Source organism: Stegostoma tigrinum, chromosome 13, assembly GCF_030684315.1.
Source record: "Stegostoma tigrinum isolate sSteTig4 chromosome 13, sSteTig4.hap1, whole genome shotgun sequence".
NCBI lineage: Eukaryota > Metazoa > Chordata > Chondrichthyes > Orectolobiformes > Stegostomatidae > Stegostoma > Stegostoma tigrinum.
In genome coordinates this window covers 16,454,930-16,471,276 of record NC_081366.1, presented here as the reverse complement: position 1 = coordinate 16,471,276, position 16,347 = coordinate 16,454,930, and the positions used below count along the sequence as shown (strand labels likewise).

Below are 16,347 nucleotides of genomic sequence, written 5' to 3'. Positions count from 1 at the left end.
GGAATCAAACCCAGGTCCCTGGTGCTGTGAGGCTGCAGTGCTAACCACTGAGCCACCGTACCGCAAAGCATCATCAAAGGACTGACTAGGTTCAGACTATTGAGATCAATGTGCAATGGATTTCTATGCTCTGATCAATCTCCTTCCAGCTTCTGCTAGAGCAGGATTTTTCCTGGTTACCCTAATTATTCCTTTGACCGTTACCCATTTATCTTCCCCAAGCCCATATCCATGACAGAATCAAGTTTCCACAGCCCCGTAACCAGCCTGTACAAAACTGTTGTGCAGTCAGAAGGTGGACTAGTGGAGATTACTGCAGCAGGCCTTGGAGGTTTCTCATAGCAGGAGAGATAAATAACCTGTTGTCCCGACATTTTCACTCTGTTAATATTTCTATCATCAATAGGGCTTGTGCTTGGTAGCACTCCCACACATACCTACATCTTTTTATTTTCTGATCTTTGCTTCATTCTGCACATCTGTGCACACTGAGCATGATGACTAATAGGTGACCTCAATATTCCAGTGTGCCAAGGGCTACAACATGTTTTTCACATTCACATCTTGCCAAACATTGGCCCTTATGTGGGTAGGCACAGATTGCCCTGATGGAACTGGGCCACAGTTGAGACGTTGGCAGTTCATAAAAGAGAAAGCAGAGTGCTTTCTGTCTTCCCCTGTCAGTCTGGAAAGCAGGCAGGAGGCCCAAGCTTATTTTCCTGAATTGGGAGTGGACAAAAACTTGTCAGATACATTATCCCATTAGAAAAGACGGTTAATTTTTGGGCATCCTTAATTTGATAGATTCCATCTGGATACTTTAATATGTTTACTTATTTTGACTTGCTTGCATACATAGTCTCACATTTTAAACATTCACACTCAGAAACAGTATTGTGCTACCACCTATAGTTTTACGCTAGTGTGATTCACTGATGAAACAGTTGCTGTCAGGGAGTTCTGGGAATTTGAAGTGCAATTTCCCATCTTTTGCACCTAAACATTGCATGTGGGCAGTATGGCATCAAGAAATCACCTCACTACTGAAGACGTGAAAACAATCATTTTCATTTCATGGCCAACACTGGTCCCAGGCGAACATTTAGTAGTCGTATCAAAACTATCTATGTGTCATTTTAACATGTGAGAGATGAGTTGAACTTTAAAGATACATCGCCATTCCTGTACATCACTTAGCTGAGATGCACATAAAATGGCTATGGTTCTGGACATTCAATAGAAATGGTTATTTGTGTCTCACTGATGTTAGCAAAAGTATATATGCTCTTTCTGTTTCTTCGCAGGTGACTGTTAGTGATAATGGTGTTCCTCCAAGACAATCCACAGCAAAGGTAGTGATAGAAATTTTGGATGAAAATGATAATGCTCCAAGGTTCCCAGAAATCCTGTATAACGTTAGACTGTTGGAACGTAACAGCTCCACAGAGCCTCAGCCCATTTACAGGGTGATCGCCACTGACCATGATGCTGGCTCAAATGCAGATGTCACCTACAGAATTGAGGACAGCCCTGAAGAAGGAAAATTCAAAATTCACCCAAGATCTGGGATGGTATCATCTACGTGGGCATTCATGGCAGGGGACTATGACATTTTAACAGTGAGTAGAAATGGGCCTTTTAACTTTTCACTCTTTTGATCGGATGAAGTAGTTTAAAACTTTTGGGTAGATGGAACTGAAGATTCTAAAAAAAGTGAACTGTTGGGGAGCATCCCTCATCTGTTGCTAAAATGCTTCTCAGTTCCTTGCACCTTGATACTTTAGCATAATCCAGGCTGACTTTCCATTTTATGATCTCTAGAATTTTGAGGCCATTCAAAACTCATATTTTTCTGTGTTAGCTTGTGCCACATCATCAGTCCCAATTAAGTAACCCTTCAATTTTAAAATTCTCATAGTCGTTTTCAAATCTTTCTATATATTTGCAATCTATTCCAGCCCCACAAACGGGTGAAATAGCTGTGCTCCTCCAGTTTTATTTTCGTGAGTTTAGCCTCCTTATCAGACATCCAGGACAGGATGAGTAGAAATTTCATTCAATGTCCAATCTAGTTTTATAATTCTCCTGTGAATCATCTTGCATTAAAATGCAACAAGAAAGCAAATTCTCTTTTCCCTTACCTTGAGACATGAATTTTTATTCTTCTTAGCCAGAGATAGCTCCCATTATCATTGTCCTTAGCTTGGGACAAGTCTCATTCTCTATTCTCTCATAGTTATGTAAATCTGGAAAATAGAAGTAGTTTAGTTACCATATTCTGTATTCTGTCAGCTCTTAGGTAGAATTGATTTGGTTCTGTCTTCTCATGCAGTATTGTTGGTGTAGTTAGGGATCAATTCTGTGACAATGATCAAGCACAATGACAAATTAAACAGAGTTGATAGAGGTGGTGGTGAGGTGGAATGCTAATGGTGCTATCAATGCCAATGTCAGCGTCAGCCGGTATATTAACGCCAAGGAGCAGCACAGTCATAGAATTATAGAAATTTGCACCACCGAAGGGGGCCATTTAGTTCATTATCCTTGTGCCTCTTCTTCTAAAGAACAATGGCACTTAGCTACACACCCTGACTTTTTGTTTGTCATCCTCTTTATTCCACATCTTCACTACTCCTCCAACATCATTTTAAAAAGCGAATAGTGTAGATGCATCCAGCTGGGGATGACCATGGGGAATGGTTTCAGAAACAGAAAGAGAAACCATTGCACAAGGATTCACTATTACAGAAGATTGGAAGTAGATAATGGAGCAGGCTACTCCTGTAAGAACAGGCCGTTCAGCCCAACTATCTGCCTCAAAGATATTTGCCTCAAACTGTTCCTTGCGGTCACAAGTTTCACATTCCACCCATACTTTGTGAAAAAGTCCTACTGCATAACTTATTAGATTTATTAATAGTTACCTTTCATGTAATATTTCTGTGTCTACTCTATTAGCCAGTTTATATGTTTAAGGCTGTCTATTGTCACATCTCGTCCTTTCCTTAAGAAAAGAGAGCTCTCAGATAAAGCGTTGAAATTGATACAGAATAAACGCTGGTAGAATTAAGCTACCAAATCTTGGAAAGCATAATGAATGTAAATCACCCAATCATTAAAAGAGTATTGTCTGCATGAAAAAGACAGCCAGCCCTGTTTAATTTGAGAGAAGAGAAACACCAGAAGGACCCTTGAATCATAATTATGTGTGCAGTTGATGCCATTATGAGCTGTATTGTCTGTTTGAATGTGAATACACAAGCTTTGCCCATTTTTGTGAAACTGTGCAATACTCTAAACAACATTTAAAGAAAGGCACAAACAAAGATGTGTTTAATTGCAGCTTCTAAGAAGACAGAATCCATTAAATTGAAATAAAACTTGATTACAGAGAAACAAAAAAGGTGTGCTGGGATTATTGTTTAAACATGTTTATGTATAGAAGGGAAATATATTGTTGACTTTTAATTAAGAACCATAGAAGCTTCAATAATGTTGCTGAACCCTCAGGACCTTGAAAGAATTTTTGCCAAGAGTGGCTTTGTTCAAGAGTAGATGGTAGCTCAGTTTCACCTGGCAGTCTATTAACTGAGGTAGTTACAAAAATGTTTACAGTCCAGAAACTGGCCATTCAACCCATTGTCTCAACATCATTTATGTTTCATAAGAGCCTACTCTTATCCCATTTTACCTGACCTTGTCAGAGTAACTTCTATTCCTTTATCCCCCATATTCATTCAATAACTCTTTAAATGCACCAAGAAAGTTTTCCTCAACTACCCTATATGTTAGCAAGTCCCCCTTTCAAACTGCCAGTGGGAGTTCCTGAGCTCCACATTTGATTACTTAGTGACACTATCCTAATGGTTTTTGGCCTTAGATCTTCCTTCAAGAGGAAAGGTTTTCTCTACATCTACAAGACAAATACTTTCAAAATTAAAAAATAAACTCTGACGTCAGTTATGCTACCTTTCAGCCTTCTTTTTTCAAAAATAAAAAGCCCCAGCCTTTCTAATCTACATAGAGCTGCTTAGCTTCGCTAAATCGTTTTGCATCTTCCCCAGCGTCCTCCATATCCATTTTGCAGAATGTGGACCAGAACTCTGCACAACATTAGATGCATCAGTCCTGGCTGTCACTGCAGCTGATGGACACTAAGTACAAAAGCATGTCATGCACCAAGCAAATAAACACCGCCATGTCTGAAACTAAAGGTGTCTGCAATATAGACACTTCATCCAACAGACCAAATCCAATCTGTATTGTAAATTTACAATGTAATGGTTGCCTCATTCTGATATTGCTGCACTTACAGTGCTTCATGGTGTTTATAATTTTAGCTTGTATGTAGAACTTACGGTCGTACTTTTCTGAGTTTACTGGCAATAGGTTAGGAAGTTGAAAGGCTGGCCTAATGACATGGTGAGATGCTGGTAGGGGGTGCATGACAACTTCCAGTCGTAATGCCATTTTACCAGAAATCGGAAAAGTGGCAGAGAAAATTGTGCTTTGGAAGCTTGTTTAAGAGGCTAATAAAGTGGGAGTACAGTCTGATTGCTTAATAGCAAACATTGTGAGTGGGGTGAGTGGGACTGTGTCTTCTTTTAGTGTGCTCTATGATGTTTGGAGGTCGTCCAAGTGGTAATGGTTGCCCCAAATGATCTAATATGAATACTCACTGATCCTCACACCAGGTTGCATGAGTTACGTGGGAGATTTATTGCTGTTATCCTCTCTCTTGTTAAGGGGCCTTGCCTTGGGGGACAGGCCTCCATGCTGCATTGGATAACAGCCCTGGCGGCGTTCACTTAATTGGTGGCTCCAGGCAAAATGCTGCTGCTCATTTATGCAGGGTCCCTGCCCACTTTCTGTCCCTTTGGCAGGACACCTGCAGTGCCAGAAAATTCTGGCCTATATTTCTAATCTGGGCCATTAATCCGGCATGATTTTAAAGCAGATAAAACAAGTTACTCCTTTGGCTGGGAGCCTATTTGCAGTATCTCTTGCTGCATATTAAAATTTTCTTCTGATCCTTAATCTTGCTTGACGCCGCAACCTATATTATAATCATCTTCCACATGCCCTGAAGGTTTGAAAGAATTTGCACTACAAACACTCTCAAGCATCTTTTCTATAGTGATAACAAGTTTGATTTTCCCTGTCCCAGAAAAGGATCTCTGATGTTAAACGTAATGTGTATAATTTAATATTTTGTTTGTTATCATTTTTCTTTAAATTTAAGAAACCCAAAAGATGAAAAGGTTAATTATTTAGCAAAATGTGAGGATGCAACAGGAAGGGAAAATGTTGGTGTATTTGAAGGCCAAAGGCACTAAAAGAGGAGAGGTGATAATTAATTAAATTAAAATTTTAAATAATTAAATACTGTTTTAATTATGTTTTAAAATTTATCATAATTAGAAAAAGACAAGTGGATTGTGAGACAAGTCATGGAGAGCAGGGAATTAGCAATTAGAGAGTAAGTTGGCAGTGAACAGTACTCCGTGTGTACCAAATATTCTGTGTTTGGGAATATATACATAAACTCCATCTATTTAATTATACTGGAGACAGATAATATATGTATTAATACTGAACCAATGATTTTTTTGGTTGTTTGCAGCTTTAATTAAAGTCTAGTAGATAATAGACAATTTTATTTTCAGATTTAAGGGCAATGATTGCTTTAACAAACATCTATTAACTCTGAAGTGTACAGCTTACAAATTGTCACTGATTTGGTAGGGTGCAGAAATGCCAAGATACTAAGCCTGTGTGCCATGCAATGGTGTAGTTAGTTTAAACAGCTTTTCTGTTAGATTATGACAGAGTTAGGTGAGATTTGAACTAAGTCCTTCTGGCCAAGAGGTAAGGGCACCACCAATGTGCCCCAAGACTCCCACACAATGGCATGTAGTGACACTAATAATTCAGCAAAGTCCTAACCTCTGCCTGATGATTAGCTTGGTGTCTCCCAATGAAAAGCAAGCAGTTGGCAAATGTAACCCCTAAAGTATGGATTTACTTAAACAAATACAGGCTTGTTTCGGCTGATGTGTTAAAAAGCTTTCTTGAGTGTTCATTATGGCCAATATAGGGCAAAGTGGCATCGTGGCACACAGGTAGTCTGACTTTGTGCCTGAGTTCAGGATTTAAGTCCCACCTGACCCAAAGGTGTGACATAACATGTCTGAATGGTTTGATTCAGTATGATTATTTTAGGGCAGTGTGGGCCACTTTGTGTTCTGGTGGGCCAGTTTCAGTTATTTTGTTCAGAAGCATGCCAATCCATTATAACGTAGTTGTACTCCAAATGGTTTAATTTCCTACCACATCTCTTTCACCGCATGTAACAATTTGAAAATCTATGCTTTATTTGCACGCTGATGTAATGGACTTCCTGCCTGGTGTCAATGAAATATAAGCATTTACTTTGCAACTACTTGTTAGAGAAGGTGTATTTGACACATTTAATCTGAAAATGACATCAGGTATAAGACTGAATGTTCTCATTTTTCCCAATAGTTAATAGTGAATGCTTCATTGCTATATAATAGCTTGCAGAATCTAGCTACTTCTTGCATAGCTTCAGGGTCGACTTTACTAGACACAGAGATCAGCAGCAACATCAAAGCAGTGAAAGAATCTGTTTGATTTGGATATTTGATAGCAGCCAGCAGGTTTAAAAAAATTACTCACTGAAAGTGAAGTTGGTTTAAATTCCTTCTACGGATTTGAGACAACCCCACTTTAATTGACAAGGTGGCATCACAATCAAACCAGGGGTTTCTTTGGAGTGGCCCATGAACTGAAAATGTGTATATTTTTTATTCATTTATAAGTCTGTAAGACGTAGGAGCAGAAATTAGTCCACTTGGCCCATCTTGTTAGCTTCACCATCTAATCAAGGCTGATAAGTTTCTCAAACTCCACTTTCTCGCTTTCTTCCTGAACCTGTTGATCCTATTGACATTAAAGAAGTTATCTATCTCTGTCTTAAATATACTCAATGCCCTGGCCTCCACAGCCTTCTGTGGCAATGAATTCCACAGATTCAACACCCTGTGGCTGAAGAAGTTTCTCCTTATCTCCATTCTAAAGGGTCTTCCCTTTACTCTAAGGCTGTTCTTGTCTCGCCAATGAAAATATCTTTCCAACATCCACTCTGACCAGGCCATTCAGTATTCTATAAGTTTCATTTCGAGCACCCGTCATCCTTTTAAACTCCCATTGAATATAGAGCTAGGGCCCTCAAACATTCATTATACTTTAGCCTTTCATTCCTGGGACCATTCTCGTGAACCTCCTCCGAACCCACTCCACGGCTAGTACATCCTTCCTGAGGTATGGGGCCCAAAATTGTTCACAATACTTTAAATGCGGTCTGACCAGAGCTTTGTAAAGCCTCAGAAATACATCCCTGCTTTTATTTTCAAGTCCTCTCAAAATAAATGCCAACATTGTATTTGCTTTCCTAACTACCACCGCAAGTTCACCTGAAGGGAATCCTGGACTAGAACTCACAAGCCCCTTGGCACTTCAAATTTCTGAAATTTCTCCCAATTTAGAAAATAGTCCAAAATAGTCTCTTCTTCCTGCCAGAGTGCATGGCCTTACACTTCCCACATTGTACTCCATCTGTCACTTCTTTGCCCACTCTCCTAACCTGCGTAAATCCTTCAGCAGCCTCCCTGCATCCTCAATACTACCTATCCCTCTACCTACTTTGTATCATCTGCAAACTTAGCCAGAATGCTCTCAGTTCCTTCATCTAGTTCATTAATGTACAAAGTAAAAAGTTGTGGTCCTCACACTGACCCAGGTGGAACACCATTAGTCACCGGCTGCCATTCTGAGAAAGACCCTTCTAACACCATTCTCTGCTTTCTAACAGACAGTCAATCTTCTACATCTTGCCTCTAACACCATAGGCCCTTAACTTACGCAGCAGCCTCCTGTGTGGTACCTTATCAAAGGCCTTCTTGAAGTCCAGAAAGAGAACATCCATTGCCTGTCTTTTGTCTAATCTGCACATTACTTCCTCAAAGAATTCTGATAGATTTGTCAGGCATGATCTCCCCCTTGATGAAACCATGCTGTCTTTGCCCTATTTTACCATGCACTTCCAAGAATTCAGAAATCTCATCCTTCACAATGAACACTCAAATCTTACCCACGACCAAGGTCAGGCTAATCAGCCTGTAATTTTCCATCTTTTGCCGTACTCCCTTTTTAAACAGAGGGGTCACATTAGCAATTTTCTAGTCCTCTGAGACCCTCCCTGACTCCAGTGATTCCTAAAAGATCACCACAAATGCCTCCACTATCTCTTCAGCTATCTCCTTCAGAACACCAGGGTGTAGTCCATCTAGCCCAGGTGATTTATCCAACTTCACACATTCCAGTTCTTCTAGCACCTTCTCCTTGGTGATGGTCACCATATTGTCCTCTGCCCCACAACTCCCTTGAATTTTTGCGATATAATTCATATCTTCCACTGTAAAGACTGACACAAAGTACTTGTTCTGTTCCTCCACCATTTCTTTGTTCCCCATTAATACTTCTCCAGCATCATTTTCCAGCAGCCCAATGTCAACTTTTGCTAGCTTACCCTCATATTTAATCTCTCCCTCCTTTTTTTGGTCGTTCTCTATTAGTCTTTGTAGGCTTTACAATCCCTTGGCTTCCCACTGCCCTTTGCCATATTGTATGCTTTCTTTTTTGTTTTTATGTTGTCCCTGATTTCCCTTGTCAGCCATGGCTACCGCATCCTTCCATGCTTCTTTTTCTTAGAGATGAATTTTTGCTGAGTCGCTTGAATTACTCCCAGAAACTCCAGCCATTGCTGTACCACTGTCTTTCCTGCTAGGCTCCTCTCCCAGTCAATTCTGCCCAGCTCCCCCCTCATGCCTCTGTTGTTGCCTTTATTTCCACCATCTTCCTCTCAAATTGCAGGATAAGTTCTATCGTATTATGGTTACTTCCTCCTAACGGTTCCTTCACATTAAGCTTCCTTATTAAGTCTGCCTCATTGCACAATACTAAATCCAGTATTGTTTGTTCCTTAATGGCCTCCACAATCTGCTCCAAAAAGCCATCTCGTAGACCCTCCACAAATTCCTTTTCTTGCTATCCACTACCAATCAGATTTTCCCAGTCCACCTGCATATTCAAATTCCCACATGATCACTGTAATGTTGCTTTTTTCCCACACCTCTTCTATCTCCTGGTGTACCTTGTGCCGCATTTCCTGACTGCTGTTTGGAGGCCTGTACATAATCCCCATTATGGTTTTTCCTTTTACCTTTGAGATTTCTCAACTCTACCCACACAGATTCTACTTCACCTGATCCTGTTTCATTTCTTGCTATTGATTTAATTTCACTTCTTACTAATAAGGCAACTCCACCCCTTCTGTCCACCTGCCTACGTTTTTGATGGGCTGTATACCCTTGGAAATTTAGCTCCCAGACCTGATCCCCTTGCAACCAGGTTTCCTTGATGCCCACAACATCATACCTGCCAATTTCAATCTGTGCCACAAGCTCAGTTCCTTATTTCATATCGTGCATGCATTCAGATACAACATCTTCAGTGCTATATTAATGGACCCTCTTCTCATTGACATTTGTTTATCCAGTGTGCTTGAAGTTTGATTCCTAACCCTTTCCAAATACTCTGGCCTATTTTGTGTGCTGGAGACTTTAATAGCCTCTCCCAAGTTCTCCTTTATTTTCGTTTTTTTTTTCTTACTCTTCCAAGCAGTTGAATCCACCCCCGCAGACGTTAATCTGCTGCTTTACGATATGGGGATTGTTGACTAGGCAAGCATTTTATTGCCCATTTCTACTTGCCTTTCAGGAGGTGGTGATGAGTTACCTTACTGAACTGCTGCGGCCTAGAATGGTATTAGGAATGGAGTTTCATTGAATTTGTCATTGTTGGATCCTACAATGCAGAAGGAGGCAATTTGGCCCTTGAGTCCATGCCAACCTCACAAAGACCATTGCCCCTATCATATCCCCATGATGCCACATTTACCATGGGTAATACGCCTAGCTAACATGTCCCTGGACGTTATAGACAATTTTAGCATGGCCAACTTACCTAGCATGCTTGGACTGTGGAAGGAAATCGGAGCACCTGACAGAAACTCTACACAGATACAGGGAAAATGTGAAAACTCCACACAAGTTAACACCCAAGGCTGGAATTGAAACCTGGGACTCTGGCGCTGTGAGGCAGCAGTGCTAATCACTGAGCCACTGTGCCACCCATTCGACCCAGCAACAATGACTCAATAGTAGTACATTTCTAGGTAAGGATGGAAAATGCCTCAGAGAGGAATTTGCAATTGATGGTGTTTCCATGTATCTTTTACCTTTGTGTTTCTAGTTGGTAATAGTTCTGGGCTTAGGAAGTGCTATAGAGACTCAATGAATTTCTGTTGTGCATCTTGTAGATGATTCACATTGTTACTGCTGAGCATCAATTGAGGAGTGAATGTTTGTGAATGTGGTGCCAGTCAAGTGGGCTGCTTTGTCCTGATAGTATCAATCTTCGCGAGTGTTGTTGGAGTGGCATCCATCCAGCCAAGTGGGTGTATTCCACCACACACTTGACTTGTGCATTATAGATGTTGTACAAGCTTTAGGAGTGAGGAGATGAGTTACACACCGCAAGATTCCTCTTCTAAGCTGATCTACCAGACATGGTATTTACTTGACTAGTACAGTTCATTTCTTGATCAATGGCAACCTCCAAAATGTTGATAGTGGGGAACTCAGCAGTGGTAATTCTATTGAATTTCAAGATGCATTGATTAGATTCCCTCTTGTTGGAGATACATATTGCCTGGTACTTGTATGGTCTGAATATCACTTGCTACTTATAAGCCTTAACTGGATGTTGCATAGGAGTTGCGGTATTTGCACACGGTCTGCTTCAAAATCAGTCAACATCCCCACTTCCGATCTTATGATGGAAGGAAGGTCATTGATGAAGTAGCTGAAGATGGCAGGGCCTAGGACAACATCCTGGAGAACTCCTGTTCAGACATCCTGGATGTCCAACAACTTTTTTTGTGTTAGCTATGACTCTAGTCAGGAGAGGTTTCCCTGATTACCATTGACTCTAGTTTTGCCAAGTCTCTTTGATGCCATGCTTAGAGAAGTATAACCATTGATATCAAGAGCTATCACTCTCACACTCTCCCCCACCTCTGAGTTCAGCTCTTTTGTATATGTTTGAATCAAAGCTGTAATGATGTTAGCAGAAGTATGGCCATAGTGGAACCCAAACTGAGTATTGATGAACAAGTTACTGCTAAGTAAGTGCTACTTGATGGTACTGTGGATGAAGTCTTCTGTGACTTAATGGATGACCAAGAGTAGGCTTATGAGGTGGTAATTGGCCAGCGTTCATTTTTCTTGCTTTTTTGTGTACAGAACATTCCTGGAACATTTGCAACATTCTTGGATAGACACCTGTGTTGTTACACCGCGCATGGCAATTTGAAATTTCTGAAGTCTTCATTACTATTGTTGGAATGCTGTCAGGGTCTACAGCCTGAAATTTGCCGTATCCTATGGTTTCAGTCATTCCTTAACATCATGTGGAATGAAATAAATTGGCTGAACACTAGCTTCTGGCAGGAGACAGGGCCAATAAACGATCTCGAACTAAAAGATCCTCTCGGAAACAATTATCATAACATGAAAGAATCATTCAGTTTGGAAGTGAGAACCTTGAGACAGGAAAAAAACTGTGAAAAACATTAATAAGGATAACTACTTGCAACTGAGGGCAGAGTTGGCTGGAGTGAGCTGGGAAAGGGGCTGAGCAGAAGAGACATTTATGAAACATTGAGTGGCATTTAAGAAAATAGGTCGTGGCTCATAACAAAGATATGAAGAGAATAAACCAATGGTAGTTAACCAAGCAACTTAAGGCTGCTTAATTTGAAAGAAAAAATATGGGATCTTCCAAAGATTTGTGATAAACCAAAGGATGGGAAAGTTTTAAAAGCCAAGAAAAGACAACCCCTTATGCCCTGAGAGACCGTAGGCCTTTTAGAGAATGAAACAGGGGCAAATAATAATGGAGAGCCAGGAAATGGCTTAGAAGTTGAATAAATACCTTGCATCAGTCTTCAAGGCAGAAGGTACTTCCAAAGGTAATAAATAATCAAGGGAGAAAGGTTTGGAAATAAATGCAATAACTATCACTGGAGAATGATTATGTGGGAAACAATTAGAGCTAAATGTTGATAATTCCCCTGGACCTTGTTGATTGCATCTTAGGATTTTAAAGGACATAACTGCAGAGAAACTGGGTTTATTGGTAGCAATCTTCCAAGAATCTTAGCTTTGATTGAAGTGTCAGTGGGTGAAAAACAGCCAAAGGAGTGCCTTTACACCTGCCTGGATACTTTTGAAAGAACTGTTGTTGATTTCTGAAAAGGTTTCTCTTTAGAAAGAGATATTATTATGTCATACAGACTCCGTAGTTACTCTTAGTGAATCCAGTCTGAAAATGCTGTCTCGCAGAGTTTTGTACAGATCAAACTTAAGTTGGCTGCTCTGTTCGATGAATGATTGTCCACAGACTAAATTCAGTTATGTTGCAATTCCCTGTGAAGAATTCTCCCGTTTTCTTGCTTGTTGCAGAAGTTTTGAATTTTCACACTTTCAAGGACCCATTGTAGTGTCAGAGAGGTTAACCAAACCTTAAATGGTTCCCTTTGTAGTTGATGTTGGGATGTCATTTTGGCATGTGTGCCTTTGGCTGGTAGTGAGCTGTGACTGAACCAAATGGCCCAGACAGCCATTTTTATGTGCTATGTCTATTATTTAAAGCAAAACTAGCCCCCTTTATAAAAATATAGTATTATAATTTACTTGTTAATGACAGTGGAGAATTCTGTTGTTTCTGTTGGATGTGCCCCATATACCATTTTAAATTCCCAGTATCAATAGGCATAGGATCATATTTACAGGATTCCAGTTGAGGGAACCACAGTTTTGAGAAATTTTCACATAATGTTTACTTGTCTTCTAAGGACACCTAATGACAAAACATTATTCCAGTGCCTGATGAGAGTGTACTGGCCCATGTGGCTGCAAGTTACCATGGTGTTCAAGAGGAAGGTGCTGTATAATGTTGTACTGTGATTGTAAAGTAGATACATAGCAGGAATAAGACAAGGACAGCTAGACCCAGTGGTCAGTGTGAGACCATGAGTCTGTGGAATACATTCCATTGTTGAATTTCATTCTATGGCACCATAGGACTAGAATTACTTTTGAAATCCAAGCAAGTAAACTCTGTAATCTGTCCTTTCAGATTTGCGCTTCAGACAATGGGAGTCCACAGAAATCAGCAACTGTCCGTCTACATATTGAATGGATTCAAAAGCCTCCACCATCCATGGAACCTCTGGCTTTTGATGAGCCTCACTTTAACTTTGCTGTCATGGAGACGGACCCAGTGAATCATATGGTTGGGGTGACCAGTACAGAACTCACTAAGAGCCAATTGTGGTTTGATATTATCGGTAAGACAATGATGTACTCTCTAAAGAATAAGCATTTTTTTATGATTTAGGATTATTTTTTGCCTCACGCATTTTGTATTGAACCTGTTCCTAGTTAAAGCTGCTCATTGTTGTATAAAATCCTGCAAAAGGATAACTAGTCTAAGTAACAACAATTTGCCAGCTACAAGGAAGAGGACTGTCTCCCTTCACAGGACTTTGTTTAAGGCGCAGTCAGATCAATGTGAGAATGTGCCATAGCAGTCTTGGATGTGAGGTTAAATGTACCTGTAATTTGACAGTAAGTGTACTAATTATATAATTTCATCCTAGAAGCTATAAATAAATTATATAACATAGAGGAACTTCAAATAAAAAGAATTTTCATTTTCTGCAGCACTCTTCAAGTAGGGATGTGATTAGGACAATGATGGGTCCAGTAAGAAGTTCCACCATTTTCTGTCTGATTCGAGGTGGACAGTTCTTGGATTCGTAGAGACCTTTTAAGACCAAATACTCACGGAGCTATAGCATACCTTAGCCTGAGCGGGAAGTTTCTACCCATACCCCTCAATTATCCCTAGATTCAGTGCAACTTTGGAATGATTCCAAGGAGTGAAATTGCAGACAATTTAAAAATGATGATGGGCTGGAAGAAGGATCCCAGAAGATGCCATCCAAGTTGATGATACGGTGCTGAAATTATCCTCAGTGTCCTGAATGTAACAGTGGAAAAATAAGCCATGAGTTCCTGCTGGAAATGTATAGGTTAACATTAGTGGAGGACAGCATTTTGTTTGGCTTTGATGTTCCCATAAACTAACTAATCTGCAGACATCATTGTTGAAGGTCACACATGAAAACTGGCTTGAACAAGGTTGCCAGGATCAGTAGGATCATAACCAGATAGCACAAATGGTGTTAACCTTTGTACAGCAGTGTCCTTCAGAAGCTTCTGTAAATGTGACAGTATTTATATCTATTGTTGCAAAAGACCACTAGTTTCTTTCAAGGAAATAACCTGTATAAGTGTTATTTGCATCTTTCCAAGTAACACAAAATTATACAGAATATAACTTTTCTACTGTCACGTATTATGTCGCATTTCCCTCATCTTTAATTATGCTGTCCTGTTTTAATGTTACAAGTAAATATTCACACTGAATCACACATTGCTAAATCCAGATCTTTGTATAACTTATGGATTGCAAAAGTCCCAGCACTAATCTTTGTAGAACGCCACATTCCTCCAGTTAGAATGACTATGATTAAAGTTTACTGTCTGACTTCTATATAAAACAAATTTGCTCGCCATTTAGCTATTTTTCCTGATTCCTCATGCCCTAACCTTTTGTTGAAAGCCTACCATGTGGTACATTGTTGAAAATAGGAACATGAGCATACTTCTTTCATAGACATAGCACCTGCAGATAAACATCTTACACTCTACAATGGATCGAAACTTTCTTGCTATGTTTAAGCAACCATTTGGATTGTTTGGTTGTGGTTGTTGTGAAGTTCTTCAGTCAAGTTTGTTTATTTTCTGAACTATATATAGTTTAGGTACAGTTGTCCTGACATTTGATTTTTTTTTTCTCTGAGAACATGTTTTTTCATAGCGTGCTAATTGTGAATATGTAGTCCAGGTGATGCCAGATTATGAGCACTGATTAGACGAGTGCAAGTACTGCATTCAGTCATGGGCACCAGATCTTAGTAAAAATATATTGGCCATGGTTGTTACTTCTATGAACAAAATGAAAATATGACAAGTTCTTCCCACAAAATTTGTTATGTCAGGGTTAGTTGAAAATTCATGGGCACCATATTTTGTTTAAGCACATGCATTATGAGGTAGCAAACCAAGGTGGGTAGATGGAGTTTAAGATACAGATCATGATCTGAATAAATGGCAGAAAAGTCTTGAGAGACTTAACAGCCTAGCCCTATTCCTCAGTTTCTGATTTAGGCCATCAATATATATGTGAAGAGGGTTTAATATAAAGCCAACCAAAATAGCATTTCGAGGCACAATTACAGCTGATCACTTGACCATATTGGAGCATTCACACAGATGCAAAGAAAGCTGATCTGTTGCCTAATTGAAGTCTTGGTGGAGTAATGAAATCCCTTCAATGGCAAGCGAGAAAAAAGGATGCAATGTTCTCATGTTAAAACAGAAGACTTGAGAATTAAAATATCCTTTGAGGACTGTCTCCACGACCAATGCTCAGTAACAGCAGTGTGTACCATCTAAAGATCTAGAAATTCACCAAGACTCAAGAGACTTTCCAAATCTACGACCAATAACATCTAGAAGGACAATAGTGGGAGACAATTGGGAACACCACCAGCTGCAAATTCCCATTCAAGAAATTCATCCTGGTTTAAAATATGTCATCATTCCTTAACTGTCACAGGGTCAAGATCCTGAGCTCCCTCCCTTATAGCATTGTAGATGTACCTACAACAAATGAACTGCAGTGGTTCAAGAAGGCAGCTCACCACATCCTCTAAATTGTGACTATAGATTTAAACAATAAATGCTGACCCAGACACCAAAGCCTGCATCGCAAATTAACAAAATCACATTCTGGAAACAGGCAGTGAGGAGTCCTCCTAAGTTCAGAAATCATGATGCTCTCCTCCATGTAGTTTTGACAGCAATTAATTTCAGACTTCTTGCTAATATTGTTAAACATCAGTCCTATTTATATGATGAAGGTATAAGGACTACGTAAATGATATAATCTTGTGTGTATTATGGGGTGGGGATCAGCTAGCTCAGTTGATCGGGTGGCTAGAGTGTGATA

The 16,347-nt window shown here is 39.9% G+C and overlaps 1 protein-coding gene across 3 annotated transcripts in view; it reads left to right on the top strand.

The window, feature by feature from the left end:
• The window catches only part of LOC125458297 (protocadherin Fat 1-like), a 154,830-nt gene that overhangs the window by 81,619 nt on the left and 56,864 nt on the right, over positions 1-16,347 (top strand). For all 3 annotated transcript variants that reach the window (XR_007248803.2, XM_048543473.2, XM_048543474.2), the window contains 2 exons: positions 1,305-1,619; positions 13,345-13,555. Coding sequence is in view for 2 of the 3 variants with exons in the window: in XM_048543473.2 (XP_048399430.2) it covers positions 1,305-1,619; positions 13,345-13,555 (526 nt within the window). In the remaining variant the exon portion in view is untranslated. The remainder of the gene's footprint in view (positions 1-1,304; positions 1,620-13,344; positions 13,556-16,347) is intronic.